The sequence below is a fragment of the Cyrtonyx montezumae genome, unplaced genomic scaffold (assembly GCF_038088225.1).
Source record: "Cyrtonyx montezumae isolate F1298 unplaced genomic scaffold, pur_monq_1.0 scaffold_10, whole genome shotgun sequence".
In the NCBI taxonomy this organism is placed as follows: Eukaryota; Metazoa; Chordata; class Aves; order Galliformes; family Odontophoridae; genus Cyrtonyx; species Cyrtonyx montezumae.
In genome coordinates, this window is record NW_027071826.1 from 34,318,384 (window position 1) to 34,334,185 (window position 15,802).

Sequence of the window (15,802 nt, forward strand, 5' to 3'; positions counted from 1 at the left end):
GAAAATGCGTATTGAAATGAGGAAATAAATAGGAAGATATCTGCAGGAAAACAGATATATCTGTGTCCCTAGCTGCATCATCATTACAAGTGCATTATATAAGCTGGGAAGAAGCTAATTATTTCCACCGTGACTTCATGGAAATTGTTATGACACAGTAAAACTTCTCAAGCCTCTTTAAAGCTATTCATTTATCTACTTATTCAAATTTATTTATTTATTTATTTATTTTTAAAGAAATTTGGAAGGTAACCAAGGGACAGTTAATGAGGTGTGAGGTTTGCCAGAGGAGCTCAGTTTCCTGCAGCATCAAGAAGTAAACATATTAGAAACTTTAAATGTCATGATACTTCGTTGGCAAGAAAAAAATCACTCACAGTCACTTCTTTTGTTAGCAGTAGATGCACTGTATAAGAGTCATTAGATGTTGTGTATGCTCAGGATTTTTTTAGCTTTTTTTCTTAATTAGATTCTGGTCATGACACTGCAGCAACTGAAGCATCCCCAGATGAGTGCATTCACATTTCTCTTGTTCAGTCTCAAACATTTTGCTGTAGTTAAACTGCGCTTAGTCACCTGACATCAACCTGAAAATGAAGTGCAGTCTTTTTGATGGCAATCCAAACAATCGAAATTGACTTACACGAAAGCAATTTTGCTGAGTTGTGCCTCTTGTTGCTTTTCAGTAGAGTTGAGATAATAAGAGGTGGAATTTAATTACTTAAGCTGAAACAGAGTCGGTATGATAGAGAAGTTAAAGTCAGTTTGACTTTATGCACTTACACTTGGTTTTTGTTTCTGGTGGTTTTTTTTTGCCTGGCTTTCAGTGAAGAGTATGGTAGTATTTCCTGGTTACTTTGAGTAATTTCTCTCTCTTTTTTTTGTTTTTCTTTTTTCTTCCCCCTAGATCCAACGAATGGTAATTTCAGGTGGCAATTTCAAACCTGACACTTTGAAGCCAAAAGAGGTGGTCAGTCTTCTACTGGACGATGAAGAACTAGAAAAGAAATGTATGTGAAATTCAAGTTGCAGCATTTTTTCCATCCTCCACTTCATTAGCTTATGAAATCTGTGTTTTTATCTCTGCAAACACAAGTATTTCTTACTATCTTTCCTGGCTTATTTTGCATTACCACTCCTGTTAGTACAAGCCAGTTTCATATCACTGCTGAGCTGAGGGGTGAGGTTGTGCAGGAGTGAGATGATGATGAAAGTTTTTATTGGCATTCATTCAGGATCATTACATTGTTCCTGAATGACAAAGCTGTGACAAGAACTGTGTAGGTCATGACAAGGAAAGTATTAAGTGCTGCATTTCTACATAGTTTTGAAGCTGTGTTAGAGGCACACATTTGAAAGAAGACTTAGTTTAACTGTAAGGTTTCCTAGTAATTTAGACACAAGGAGTTAGGGTAGTTCCCCTTTTTGTTTTCCAGTGTGGTTCGGTTGTACTATAGGTGATGTTTCATCACAGTTCCATAAGAACTTAGAGCTTGTAAGATTCACAAAAGGATGTATCACCACTGGAAAGATGATACAACTTGTATTTCTTTTCTGACAGTGCGTCAGCGTCAAGAAGAGAAGCGACAGCAGGAAGAAACTAATCGTGTGAAGGAACGTAAACGTAAAAGGGAGAAATATGCTGAAAAGGTACCTTGATGCAGGAGAGGTCTTTTGTCAGTGACAGAGAGCCTTCAGACACAGACTGAGCTTCAGACACACTGTTGTGTGGCATGGAAACATTTAATGCGACGTCGGTCTAATGAGTAAAGACTCCCTTCACCACTGAATGAAAATCAGTGTGATACTTCCTTACTCAGAATGCAGTTGCTACAAAATATGTAACACATAGCTCCCAGTGTTCTAATATCATTTGCAACTTGGAAAAAAAAAAAGGAATTACTGCATTTTCACATAGCACAGAAGACCATCGGTAGACTATAGACAGATTGAGGAATCAAGTTGGATTAAAAAAAAACAATTACGTGATCGTTCTGTGGCATATAAAGTGGAGACTTAATTAAGATTTTGTTTGGCAAGGATGAAAATGGAATGCAAATGAAGCACCAAATATTGATAAAACCCAAATAGCTATGTGGCTTGCATGGAATGAGGGAAGATTAGTCAGCTGTTTTTGTTTGTTTGTTTTAAAGAATAATTAAAACCTGCTTATGAAAATTCTGGATTTTTGAGACTGGAAGGCTTTGCATTAGTAGTTTTTATAGTGGTAATGAATTTCAAGCTTACTCCAGAAGGCAGTAGAAATCGAAGTAATTCCATAAGAATAATTCTACAGCATTTCATCTGTATTGTGAAGAAAGAAAAAGCCCATTTACAGAGCCTTTAATGAATCTGTTCTTATGTTCTTCAGAAACTCGTTTTGGATAATTCTTGACACAGCATTTCTTGAGTTATGATACTGCTCTGGACATGGAAATTTTAGTTTTCTTGTTCCATTTCTTGTGTTTTAATTACATTTTTTCATTCTCTCAATTGTTATGTCTGTTTCAGAAGAAGAAAGAGGATGAGTTGGATGGGAAGAGAAGGAAAGAGAGCGGCACGAACCTTGTGATCCCATTTGTTCCCTCAGCTGATAACTCCAACCTATCTGCTGATGGGGACGACTCCTTCGTTAGTGTAGATTCTGCCATGCCCAGTCCTTTCAGTGAGGTGAGGCTCTCTGCTTCTTTAAACTATATCCTATTTCAGTTGTGATCTTATACTCTGTAGGGTTCTTGCTTTTAATGTTATGGAGTTCAAATATGTAGGTAAGTGGGATGTCTTAAAGATGAGCCATGGAAGAGAATGTGTTTTATTGAAGTAGACAGTAAACTACCCGCTGTAGCTTTTCTGTATTAACATACCATTATGCCCCCTTTCCTTTGCTCTCTGTCTGCCTTTTCTTGCAGCAAGTTAATGCCATAAACCTCTCTTTCTTCAGCTTCTGAAATTACTCCATTCCTGCTTGCACTCCCTCTATCTTCCTGCTTGCCCTTTCTCAGTCCTTCGTTGTGCTTATTTTTGTAACTGCATGCCCTTCTTCTGTGTCATTACCTTCTGCAGCAAGAGCACTCTTTCTTCTCCTGAACCAAGCAGTATCCCTAAACTAGCTCCTGAGTTCAGATTCTTTGTAAGTACACCTCACTAGTCTCATCTGCACCTCATCTCTGCTTCCTTCCTTGCTTCTGATTCTTAATTAATGTGTCTCCAATCCAGAATTGACTGTAAATTTCCAGTGGGTACACATATTTTCCTTCATCTATTTTTAATAAAGAATTGAAAACAATTTTGGCAGCAAATATATATTTGTTCTATACTATGTTGTTTAAGATTCCTATGTTGTGTAATTCCCTTACAGATGAAGATTTTTCTTGGCAGTACTATTAGGTTGAGAGTCCTATTGTTTTCTCCGTTGTAGTCTGAGAAAAATGCACAGTTGTACAGCACTTTTCTTAAATCTTTGCTGAGCCTATTAGTTTCCTGCATCTTAACATTTATGTTCATTGGTTGAAATTAAGTAAACTCCTTGTGGTTTTTATTGCAGCTCAGTGTGTAAATAGAGGGTGTGGTGTGAGTAAGCAGGATATGTATCATGCCGTTAGAGAAAATGAGAGAAATCAGAGCATGTACTACCTAATTACTTGTGATTGTATGTCCTACTGTGGTTATTCCCTTCCTTTTCCTAATTTGAGAAGCTGACGGCTTCGTTCTTCCTGCTTGTGTTTAGATATCTATCAGCAGTGAATTACATATGGGCTCTATCCCTCCTGATGAGAGCAGCAGTGATATGCTTGTGATTGTGGATGATCCAGCTTCTTCAGCACCTCAGTCAAGGGCAACAAACTCTCCTGCTTCCATCACTGGCTCAGTTTCAGACACCATAAATGGTTAGTACTCATGCCTTGATTTACTACTAGCACTAAAATTTTCCTTTGTATGCTCAGGTGATACATATGCTGTAACTGAACTGAATTCTGCAAGATTTGCAAAAAAGAATTTGCCTATTCATTGAGAAATAATTTCTGATTTGGTAGGATATGTGTCTGTTTATCGTCTGTCATTCATTATAATGAATCCTTTTTCCCATCCCATCGCCTCTGAGGAGTTTTGCCCCTCTTTCTGTGTTACAGCGGGCTCACCTTACAAACAATAGATGGCCACAGAAATAGTTAATAGAAATAGTTAATAATGGCAAGGAGTTTGATTTAATAAGATGTAATTGATGAATGCTCAAGTATACGTAATTTCATTTCATGAGATGACTGCTCAAATGTCTGCATTAATGTAAACGAACAGTATCAGTTAACAGGAACAGCACTGGTGTCACTAAGAGGTAGTTACGAGGCTGTGTTCATTTGTGAGTCAACTGATGTACTATGTCGGTTACTGTTTTACCATTCCTTTCTCATTAAGGAGTTTCAATGCAAGATACACCCCTCACTGGAAGAGGCCAGTCAAATCGAAGCCGTGGTCGTCCTAAAGGAGGGAGCGCTGGAACTAAGGGCACTGGGAAGGGCAGAAGCCGGAAATCCATAGCAGGAAGCGCGGCTGCAATGGCAGGTGCCAAAGCAGGGGCAGCAGCAGCCTCTGCAGCGGCGTACGCAGCGTACGGGTACAATGTCTCCAAAGGTACGTGGAGGAACGGGGGCAACAGGTTGTCCAGAGCACAGCTAGTCACACGAGCTAGGGTTGTTCCCTTGTTTACAGCCTGTCAAAAATAGATAAAACCGATGGATTGCTGGTATTGCGTATACAGTATATCCTGAGATGCGTGTGGGTGCAATCTGGTGCTCTTACAGAGTGAGAGGACGGCCGGCGTAACCACAAATGACTTTGAAAGACTAGACCTGCAGAAGTTTAATCTGCCATTTGAATTCCTTCATACCAAATACTTCACTTTAGTTTTTCATTTTGGCACCCGGACAGATGATACAGTGTTGTTTATCCAGTGGGTTTGTCTGTTGCTTTTCAATATTGCTGTCGTTTTCAGTTTATAGCATTAGGTTCCAAAATGTTCTGAACGGGTTGTGGTGGAGCTTCACCTTTTACATTAGGTATAGTTGAGCCTGAGTATAAATGCAAAATTTGTATGGTAAGGTCATTAAAATCTACATCAGAATCTCATAAATCTTGGATACCTTGTAGTCTTAGGACTAAGTGTTAGTGTATTGTTGCCATTTACGTTTTTTTGTTGCTGAAGTGTTGCAGTCTGTGGTTGCTCACCTGGAATTTGGTTCTCTTTTCCATTGCTAGGCATGTCTTCAAGTAGCCCTCTACAAACCGCAATTATTCGGCCTTCTGGACTGGCAGATTTTGGACCTTCAAGCGCCTCTTCTCCCTTGAGTTCCCCTTTGAGCAAAGGAAACAGTGTTTGTGGCACCCCCAAAAGCTTAAACCTGACCAGCAGTCTCGTATCAGAAACTGCCATTCGGAAGCAAAGCAAAGGTGCCCACACCTCCGGTAGTCGGTAGTAATTTTGAACCCCCAAAGCTTGTCTGAACTGTGTTGGCTTTTGGAGAAGACCACCCTGCAAGTTGAAGGCATGCAGATGAATGCCATGTTGCTGTCATGCACCTGTGTGAAAAGAATATCAAAGCACAATAGGAATGGGTGGTTTATGTGAGCACTTTGATTATGTGTATCCCAAAAAATTGTCTTTGCAGACACTGCGAGAAGGATGGAAGGGGGGGGGTCTGGAGTGACTGAGAGAGTGTCAGATGTTTTATGATGTGTATCTGAGAAAGATTCCTGAGAAAGCATCCAGGTACTCCATGCAATACCCTGAAGCTGTGTGTACTTGTAGTCACACCAGTGTACTTTCTCTCTTGTAGCTTGAGGTGGAACTCAGCTTTAGTTTTATTCTATGAAATCAGTATCTGAATGCCGGAGTCAGAAGACATTTCTGTACTGGGAGTTGATTGGTGTACATGCAGGGGGTAACTAGGGGCTAAGCTGAGGATATGGCGTGATCAAAAAAGTCTTGTATTCTTCTAGTGTGGACCTCTAGTTGTTTTTTGTTTGTTTGTTTTTTGTTTTCTTGAAGGTTTGAAAAGCAAAGGAAGGTATCTCAGGGGGTTTCTGGGGAGTGGACTCTTGTGGGCACCATTTGTCAAGAAAATAGGGTAAGGACAACAGAGAAGAGAGAGCTCTGACGGGTCTAGTGAGAGTAGCAGCGCTGCCTCTGCTTTGTTCAGTGGAAGAAACTACAAGCCATTGGTTTGGTTTGTGTCTGAGTTCTTACCAACGTGAGCATTCACTGTATTAAGAAGGATTTTTCTCGTTTTTGAGGTGTGCTCAACTCTTAGTGGCTCAGGAACGCAATCAGGCTCTACTTGAACAGATCTCAAAAAGAGGGAAAGCTGCAGTGCCGAGGAAGAGCTTGCTGCTGTTCCTCTCACTGTGCCATAGCAGAGCGTGGTTCTGCAGCTAGCAGCTCTGCGAGTGGAGCAATGAAAAACAGCACTGAGAAAGAGAACTGTGCCATTCCCCTTTCCAGCCAAATCCTGGGGAGAAAATTTGTCTCACATCCCAGCCATCCATTGATTGTTCTTCCGGTGTGTTTTCCCTTCATCTTTGTGGTCATCAGACGGTATTAGCTTGGTTGAGTTCCCTGCCGTGTGCGGGTACCGGTAGCCATGTCGCATAGGCTGATAGAAATCAGGGCTGCCTGTGCCCATCTTTGTTCTCATTCTCCTATTGCTCCTTCTCCTTCCTCAATGCACAAACCCCTCTGTAGGCCCTCGCTTTGCTGTAAGCGTTGTCTGCATTGCACTGAGATTTAGGTGTGGGGCAGTTCTTCTGTCTGACACGTTGAATTAAAAGGCTGTTCTGCCGGGGCACTTTCAATCCCTCAAGAGAGAAGCAAGTTATGAGTTGCAGGTCTGGACTGTGACAGCAGAAGATGACTTTTTATTATTATTATAATTTTTTTTCCAACCCCAAATCCTTTGCCTGGCGTCCTACAGTGTGGAGCAAGTGCTTCCTGTTGGCTCTGCCTCTAATTTGCACACCTGAAAATAGCAGAACTGAGCTTAGTTAGATTGATTTTTAAACAGATTTGCAGGGGATAATTGAGGGGGAGATTGTGTTTAATTAACTCATTGAAGATTTCTCCCTTCCCCTTGTATTCACTTGTATATATGATAGTTAGAGGGAATCAGACAAATGCCAAGCCTTTTTTTCTCTTTGAATGTGCTGTCTATTTTTATAACTGAACTTGTACATATGTATAAAGAGAGACACACCTTTCTTTTACTAACTGGAGAAGAAAATCTTAAATAAAATGGAGTGAGATAATTTTATGTAACTCGGCGTCTTTGTGGTTTTTATGCTTTTGAAGGTATGAATGAGAGGATTAGGGAAGGGAGCATGGAGGGTGCACATCTGCAAGTGTGCCTGGGGACATGCTGCTCAGTGTAATGCCCTGGCGTGTTTACATTCCTCCCAGTGTCACATTCTGTAACCTTTTTCAGTTGCAACTGTACGCGTTATCCCGTGTTTGTATTCACCAATTAATTATGTGCGTACCTGCCCCAAAGCAGCTTACCAGTGGGTCACAAGAGAACAGAAACAGCTACAACTGCATAATGGTATCTGAGCTGTGGTGGTTGAATTTAACACGGTCGGTTGTTGGGGGACATTGTTCTCTACAGATTTTTCCTTTAAAAACAAAATTGCTTTTTGTATTTTCTTTTCAATGAGAAGTGAAATGATTTCTGTTGCAACTTGGATTTTTTCGGACTACTGGATAATGGTGTTAACCTGGTGTAATCCAAAGTGAAGAGAGAAATACATTTCTTTCTTGCAAAGATTGCAAAAAAACATACACTGCTGTGCGAATGCTTTTGGAAGACCAAATATTGATGTTGTACAAACTGACAGTAGTGTATTAAAAACTCATTTAATCTTCAAATGAAATACAGAATGATATCACGAGTTTTGGCAAAAGTAGCCGTGGCCTGACTGCTTGCAGACCAACAAACTCAGGAGGAGCAAACCTAGCAGTAAAGGCACTGCTAGTTCAGATCCAGTTCAAAGTATGTGGAAAAATTTGAACGGATGAATTATTTGCATTTGTGTATCATAGGAGAGCTGGGATTATGAGATAGCAATTGAGGAGTTAGGAAGAATTCAAGTCAAGGCTGTTCAATTCATTTTTTTGGTTTGGGGAACTAAGTGCTACATAGACAAAGACTGGGAACGTTTTTAAGGAGGCGAGGGAAGTTTTGTGGTCTACACTGAGGAGCAAGTGTTCTTAAAACAGGTGCTCATGTTGCAGTTTTGTTGTTTGAGTTTTCAGTCTGAGCATCTTTGCAGTCTGTGCATTGTGTGCTTGTTTTATCAGGGGCAAGGAATGTGCCTTTCTTCTGAGGGACAGAGATATTTGCTGCTGGCAGAAACAAAATATTGAATTAACAGAGTATGATTGAAGCAATGAAGTGGTGAAACAGATGTGAGCGTGGCTTACGGGAAGTTAGGCATGCTGTGTATTCCTCCTGTTATTTCATTACAGCATTGATATCTTCACTCAGCAGTTACTCCAAAACTGTTAAATGCAGTCCTTTGAGTATTACTCCTAGCCGTGTTCTCTTTCTGTTGTCCCTGTTTAGTCAGACACTGGTGTTGTCTTCTTAGTTTGCAAAGAGTTAAATAGATTACTAGAGAAGAGTTTTCATCTAGAACTGCTTCAGTTCTTAATTTCAGGGTACTAATGCCACAGCGATCAAATTTAATATTATTTCTGTGCCTTTTCCCTTTCCTAATATTGTTTCTGTTGCATGCTTTTCCCACCACAGTGTCTCTGCTCTTCGCTGTCTCATGTTCTGTTTGTGGAATGCCTTCTTGTCTGCCTAGGGCTACGTTTTGCCTTATTCCCATTTTCCTGAAGTATTTCCTTTAGCAGCATTTCTCAGGGGGAAGGCACATCAAACTCAGTGGGAGAAGCTCTGTGCCAAAGGAGTAGGAATCTTGCTTTGATTGTAGCACAGCTGAGTTGTGGCTGGGAGGAAGAAGAGCCCAACTGATAGAATCTTCTGGGACAGGATGTGGATCTACCACTGTGGGAAGTGCTGCCCTATGACCGCTGCAGCCCTGATGTCCTTCCATCTGCAGGGTGAGCTGCTCTGTTTCTGATCCCAGGTGTGTTTTCAGGCTCTTCCTCTTCTTGCTTCTGCCTTTTTACTTTCGATTCACTGTTCAGTCTGAAACACGTGCTACAACTCTGAAGGAGCCTTAGAGGTGTGTCTACTTCTCTCCTTCCTGCTCAAGATGAGGTTATTGTGCACTTTATGCTGTCCCCTGGATACTTCTGCACAGGTAGCAGGGAAAACTGCACCCAAAGAGATGTTACTTGGATGTTAAGTGTAACCAAGACAAATATGCTGAAATAAAGCATCTTATCCCCCTAGGCATAAGCACTCTCTGAATTGTGAAGGGTTTATTTTTGATTTGCAGCATGCACCAGTTGTGTAGTGGTGAGTGAGAAAGGAAGGGACAATTCGTCGTTTCTCTTAGGAAAGTTGTTGGGGTGATTCAGGTGGCCCGAGCTCTCACGTCCTGTCAGCAGATCTGCACTGTAAGCTGTCTTCCTTGTAGCATTCAGATCACCCTTCTGAAAAGACTACCCCAAATAACTTACATAATGGAGAAATGTGTGATGAGATGGGTTTCCTCCAGCTTCATTCTCCTCTTAGCTCCCGTCTCTTCCCTCAGGAAGGTGAGTTTACCACAAAGCTGATGGCTCTTCCATGTGTTTTGTACCAAAGTATTCACATAATGTTCTTCCAGTGGCATATGAGGGTGTTCATCAGCATCCCAGGCATGAGGAAGTGTTTCATTGCTCAGGTATGAAATGGCAGCTCCTTCCTTCCTTAGCTGATGAGCATCGCTGATAGAATGAGGTAGGGGAGGAAGAGATCGAAACCACTTCCATGTCTTGAGTTTTCCCAGGGGCTGTTTCTTCCACAGTGTCAGTGTTAAGCCCTCCCATCTATACTGCAGCACACGAGCAGTGAGGTGTGATGTGGCACAGGGTCCCCTCTCCTAACTAGGACATTTGTCAAGCATCTGTTCTTTTCCTCCGTGCTCCTTAGCATTACCTAACTGTTCTCAAGACCAACGGGCTGTTGTCAGGGTTTCTGGCCACAGGACAACCTTTCTGTTAAAAGGTGTTAACTTTCAAACAAATGACCCCATCAGGAGGCTGTGGGAACTGTGAAGGAAAGAGGGGAAAAAAACATAAGCATACACAGTGTGGAAACATTGTGATACTGAATTAACCTTCACCAACGTTAAAAGCAAACAAGCAAAAAAAAAAAAAAAAAAAAGCCTGTAATTGCTGCTCTGAGATGAGAAGTGCCTGTCTGGGAATTTCCTGCTGTTTTGTACTGTCACAGAACTGATGTAGACCTTCCTCTAGGAAGGAGTAAATCACAGACAGGGGCCCTCTCTGCAAGGTGAGATGTCTGTTGTTCAGGTTTGTTTGTTTGTATTTTTACTGTTTTCTCTGATGATGTAGAATTCAAACACAGATTTTTGTGTGTGTTCCTTGCTGCCTTTGGCAAAGCTCCACAGTTCTCCTTTGCAAGAGATGTTCAGCCTTTGGTGGTTGATCTACGTGAACTGTTGGAGAATCTTGAAAACTGATGTCCAAAAAACTTTTTGGTTTTGTCCCTCTGTATCCAGCAGGTGATGATGTGAGGGCTCTCCAGTGCCTTGTTTCTTCCCGCTCCTTCCATGCACTACAGAAGCAGCTTGTGCATCCCTACAGAACGCTCTTCTCTTGGCAGTTCATCCAGTTTTTTCTTTTGTTTACTTTCATGTGCATTCACAGTGTTACAGTATTTCTTTGTTACAGTGAAATTGGAATATGTTAGGAAAAACTACTCGGAAGGAGCAGTGAGGCACTGGAGCACCCTGCCCAGGGAGGTGGTGGAGTCACTGTCCCTGGAGGTGTTCAGAAGAAGAGTAGATATGGCACTGAGGGACGTGGTCAGTGGGCATGTGCAAACAGGCTGATGGTTGGATTTAGATTGTCTTTAGTGGTCTTTTCCAACCTTAATGATTCTATAAGCTAAAGATAAATCATGGCACAAAATAAATCTCTGCATTTCAAGTGCTTCTGAACCAGTAATTCAGCGTCGTGGCATCTGTTTGTCCAGGTACTTTCAGTCTTACATCATTCTTTGTTGTACGTAGTTTGGAAGAAGTTACTGTGTCTGCTCTTAGTCATAATTTTAATGTGATGTGTGTACCGGTTAATGTGCAAAAAATGATTGCTAATTGTTTAGTAATTTGTCACACGGCTCAGTTCCTATTAACTACACTGAAAACTTACTGATGTGAAGCTGAATCTGTGAAGTGCAATAGGTTTCTAAGCACAGCAGTGATTTGGGACTGGAAGCCACAGTGGGCTGTTACAACCCCAAGTGATGTGTGTTTTGAAACATACCATTGGGAGCTTTGCTGAAGGAGATTGGCTTCTCTGGCTTTGATAATTTGCTGTTGCCATATGCAATCAGAAGTATGTATTGTGTAATGAGTGTAATTTGGTTACAGTGCAGTTTGCTGTCCTCAGCTTTGTATCTTTGTGTCTGTCTGAAATTGAGTTATTTGATGCTAAGAGCAACTGTTGGGCCAGTAGAGTATTCACAGACAGATTAGGGAGCCCAGCTCTCCCTTGCAGCGATATAATTGATAGCAAATGAGAGAAGTAATGTTGTTTAAATTCTTAATTTAAGACAGAGCCTATGTCTGAGATGTTACAGAAATAAACATGGGAGAGGTTTGGAGCTGCCTGGAACTGCCAGCAACTGTGAGCTGAAGCCATTGGTGAAAAGCTTGGAGTGCTGCAGCAAATCTGGGTGATGTGTCTAGAATAAACACACACACATCACACAAAATGTACCTAAATGTTTCTCTGCCAAGGTTTCAGATGGCAAATTATTATGCAAACTTTGGTACATGAAGTTTTAAAGAACAGTGAATTACTGAATTTACAAACCCTTGGATTCTAATTGGACAAACATAAGGGCATCCATGAAAACTTCTGATGCTTTCTGCATGCTTGTATCATGACTGAGTGCTGCTTACATCAGCACACATTACATTTTTCCCCACAGGGTTAGCTCTAAACACCTGATGTACAGTTCAAGTGTTCCAAAGACCATCATCCCTTAATGTCTCTCATGGTGTGAAGTAGGTGTATGCTTTTGAAGTCATGTTCTCAATATCTCCATGTATCTCTGTGAAATACAAGTAATGCCTCTTCCCAAAGGTGGTGTGAGGCTGACTTATGATTTGCAGAGGACTTTTTTGCTGTATTGGTTTTCCAGAGAAAAACAAAAATGGGGGATGGTCCCTGGCATTTGGAGCGAGGCATGTGTAAGCAAACACAGAGCTGTAAGGGAGAAAAAGGAATGGAGCTGCTGCCTGTGTGTGAGCTTCCTTCAATCAAGTGAAACAAGGCAAGGATCCTCTGGAAGAAAAATAGTACATTTGTACTCGAAATGAAGCCAGACCCACAGTTCTCTCCTCAGTGCGGAGCTCAAATTATAGGATGCATTTCCAGGAATAGAGGCCAAATATATGTAGTCTAGAGATGCCAAAATAGAGTGTGCTATGTGGCACCAGGAGATGCGATTTCATCTGGCTCCTGTCTGGGGGTCCAGTAGCAGGGGAAGACAGAAGGCACCTGTTTGAGACCGGCATTATTGCTCCCATCCCTCTCTGTGTGATGGCAAAGAGTGCCTTAGAGAAAAGCAGACCAAAAGAATGAATGTGTATATATGATCTCCAAACCTGCTAGCTGTTTGAATTGTACTTTGGGATCTGATGTGTTGCTTTTGATTGTTTGTTTGAAAGGAAATTAGTACCTCATTGGAAAAATAGCAAAGATTCCAGTTCTGGATGCCCATGAGAGCATCCTGAGGACAAAGCCATCAATCCCGCTCGTCTGTAACAGTATCTGCCACGTGTCAGCCGGGCTCTGCCAAAATGTGAGCAGGGCAATGGCATTGCACGAGGGATTTGGAAATGTGGGTGTCCCATGTAGACAGAGAGAACAAAAGGCTGCTCTTTCGGTTTGTTTCCCAAATGTTTTCTAGTGGCACATATACTTTGTTGTGGCTGCCCCTGAGGCTGTTTGCAGTGGGGCTGTAATTGCTGTAAGCGGGCTGGATACCAGTCTGAGGGTTCCAGCATCTGTGCAGTCACCGGTGGCCAGTCTGCAGCTTCAGCTTATGGTGGAGAAGCAGAGCAGATAGCTGAAGCTGTACCCTGGCAAGTCCTAGTGCCCATGTCCACCCAGACTGCTCTGCAGCCTCCTGCATGTGGAGGTGTTTGGGACAGGGCCTGCCATGCAGCAAGCTGTGCAGGACACGTGTCCGATGTGCTGAGAACATCTGTGGGTGCTCTGTGCTGCCCTAGCTCTCGCAGCGTAGGCCTGCTTGTCCCCAGCACGTGCCCTGATGTGTTAGTCATGTTTCAGAAGGACAGCGAGTGAAACCTCCTCTGTACTGAAGTCATTCTCTGAATTTTCTTCCTGTGGGCGAAGCAGCAGCAGATTTCTGTGTGCTGCAGTATCTGTATGTGAGCAAAGCAGCATATGGGGCCTGCTCCTGCTATGGGAGTAAAACCCCCAAAGCCTTTCAGGTGGCAGCAGCCTCCAGGTGTCTCTTCAGCCCTCAGTGTGAAGCCAGGCCAATCGCTGGCAGCCTTTGCTGAGTCCACGGAAATGTGTCCCATTAGAAGTGAGATGAGGGAGGCAGAAAGTGGCATAAACAGAAGGGTCTGAGAGCGGCCTTTGTTTCTGTCCCCAGCGCAGCTCAGTGTGGTCTGGAACGGCATGGTGTCCCCAGCCAGGAAAACAGCCCCTCTGTTCTGAACTTCCCTGACCTTCCACGTTATTTCAGTCTCATTCTCAGGAGTTCAAGGTACTGGCTGTGCTTCAGGAATTCAGGAGTATAAACACTCATCAGCTTGGCTGGCACTGCTGGGAGATGAAAAGGGAGCTGGGAAGGAATAAGGCACATCCAAAAACAAACAAAAAGCATGCAGGGTTTGTAAACGCAGCCTGTAGAGTGTGCTTCCACAGTGCTATCCAGAGTGCCCCTGCCCCTCTGCCCTCCTCTCCTAATGCAGTTTCAATAAACTTTAATGCAGCACACAAATTACGGAGGCTGTCGCTTAAGCTAAGGCAACCCAGCAGGAGGAAGTTCCAGGCCTGCCAAGCAGCCAGCTGCTTTTGCTGCAAGCATGGTTTTCCTCAGACTGACTGAGTCCATCCCTTGTCCCCTCTGTTCCTCCTGAGCTGGTGGCCGTGTCACTGTTGCCCTTGTGCCTGCTGGCTCCAAGCAGCCCTTTGGATCCTGTGCTGCTGATGTCTGTGCCATCTGAACTGTGGTACCGAAGCGGGAAGTTTGACTTGGGGGAATCTTCCATCCAGGCTCTGCTCACTGAGCTGAATGCAACATAAACCGCTTTCAGGTTCCGTGAAGAACTTTGCAGGCCCATGCTGGCTTACAACTTTAGGCTGTGGGCAGCACTACCGCTCTGGCACTGAGCAATGAGGAATGTGTTGTACCGGGCAGCTTCACAGTGTACGGGTGAGCACATCCGTGTGCTGGGTGATTCAGGCTGGTTCACGCAGAGTCCATCTCGAGCAGCTAGCAGCCCCTCTTTACCGCTTCCTCACTGTTACCGCGCCACATCTACGCTGTGGCAAGCGTGAGGCGCTGCAGCGTCCCTAACAACCCAGCGGAGGCTGAAGGACTGACCCGTGCCGAAGCCGGGAGCCCCGTTAAGCGCCCTTTGTTTTGCTCTTTTACTTTTCCCCGGCCTGTGCAGCATCTGTAGGCAATTAAGTGCGCATTTCAGCCCGCCTCCTGAGCGGCAAGCGGGCGCATATGGAGCAACACATGTGCGACGCGCAGCACGCTTCACCCCAAGCAGCAGCTGCTGGAGACGGCGCGTGCCCCCTCCCCGCGCTCCTCAGTGCTCCCCACAGCGGTGCCGGCCCCGCTTTCTGGATGTCCGCAAGGAGGCTCAGCCGAGGCGTTGCTGTCTGGCACCCAATGAGTGCTGCTCGTTCGGCTTGGACATTCTGGAGTTCCCTCCTCGCCAGAGAAACAGCCTCGCTGAGCATCTGGTCCCGCACGGAGCTCTGGTGAGTTGCTCCAAAGCTGTTTTGCGGTCCCCTGTAGGGAAACAAGATGCTGCTCGTCCAGGGCATCCTGTCGTGTGCCCTCGCCCCCTGCAGCTGAGTGTTCTCTGCAGCAGCGCCCAGGGCAGATGCAGCTGCTCAGCTCAAGTGAGAGCCTCCACAGAGCAGGGAAAGTGGAGTTTTCTCTAGACTATTGCCTGCTTTTAATTAGTGCTAAATTAAGCTGTTTCAACTAGTTTTCGCTCTGTAACTCCTGTCTTGAGACAGGTAATGGAGGTATGCACCGTTATCTGAGTGCTGAAGCAGTTGTCCCATGCCCCCCCTGCACAGCAGCTGTGTGCAAGGCAGAAAGAGGACATTTGTGCTCCGTAACAGTCAGCAGAGCCTGCTGCAAGTGGCAGCTTCCTGGCACTATGCTATTACTTCGTGGAAGCAGCCAGAGTAAGGTCAGCTCAGGTAAAAAGCCCTTGGCATACCCAGAGGGCTGCATTTCCTCATCCGCCCTGGCTGGGTTACAGCTGGTGTCAACACAGTGCTCCAGCACAGGCTGGGACTGGGGAAAACAACTGAACCCACTTCTGTTAAAGTGAAATAGGTGTCTTCTAGGAAATCTAGCTGAGGGAAGTTGCTCAGCAGCAAGAC

The 15,802-nt window shown here is 43.8% G+C and overlaps 2 protein-coding genes across 4 annotated transcripts in view; one reads left to right on the plus strand and one right to left on the minus strand.

The window, feature by feature from the left end:
• INO80 (INO80 complex ATPase subunit) overlaps window positions 1-7,317 on the plus strand; it is a 59,748-nt gene extending 52,431 nt beyond the window's left edge. For 2 of the 3 annotated variants that reach the window (XM_065754824.1, XM_065754825.1), the window contains exons 31-36: window positions 908-1,010; window positions 1,562-1,650; window positions 2,512-2,670; window positions 3,728-3,887; window positions 4,414-4,629; window positions 5,254-7,316. In XM_065754824.1, the coding sequence (XP_065610896.1) occupies window positions 908-1,010; window positions 1,562-1,650; window positions 2,512-2,670; window positions 3,728-3,887; window positions 4,414-4,629; window positions 5,254-5,471 (945 nt within the window). In that variant the 3' untranslated portion in view covers window positions 5,472-7,316. Of the gene's footprint in view, window positions 1-907; window positions 1,011-1,561; window positions 1,651-2,511; window positions 2,671-3,727; window positions 3,888-4,413; window positions 4,630-5,253 lie in introns of all 3 variants that reach the window. The other variant, XM_065754826.1, reaches the window with a different exon arrangement.
• Window positions 1-15,802, minus strand: part of VPS18 (VPS18 core subunit of CORVET and HOPS complexes) — a 242,363-nt gene that overhangs the window by 79,169 nt on the left and 147,392 nt on the right. The gene's annotated exons all lie outside the window — the stretch shown is intronic.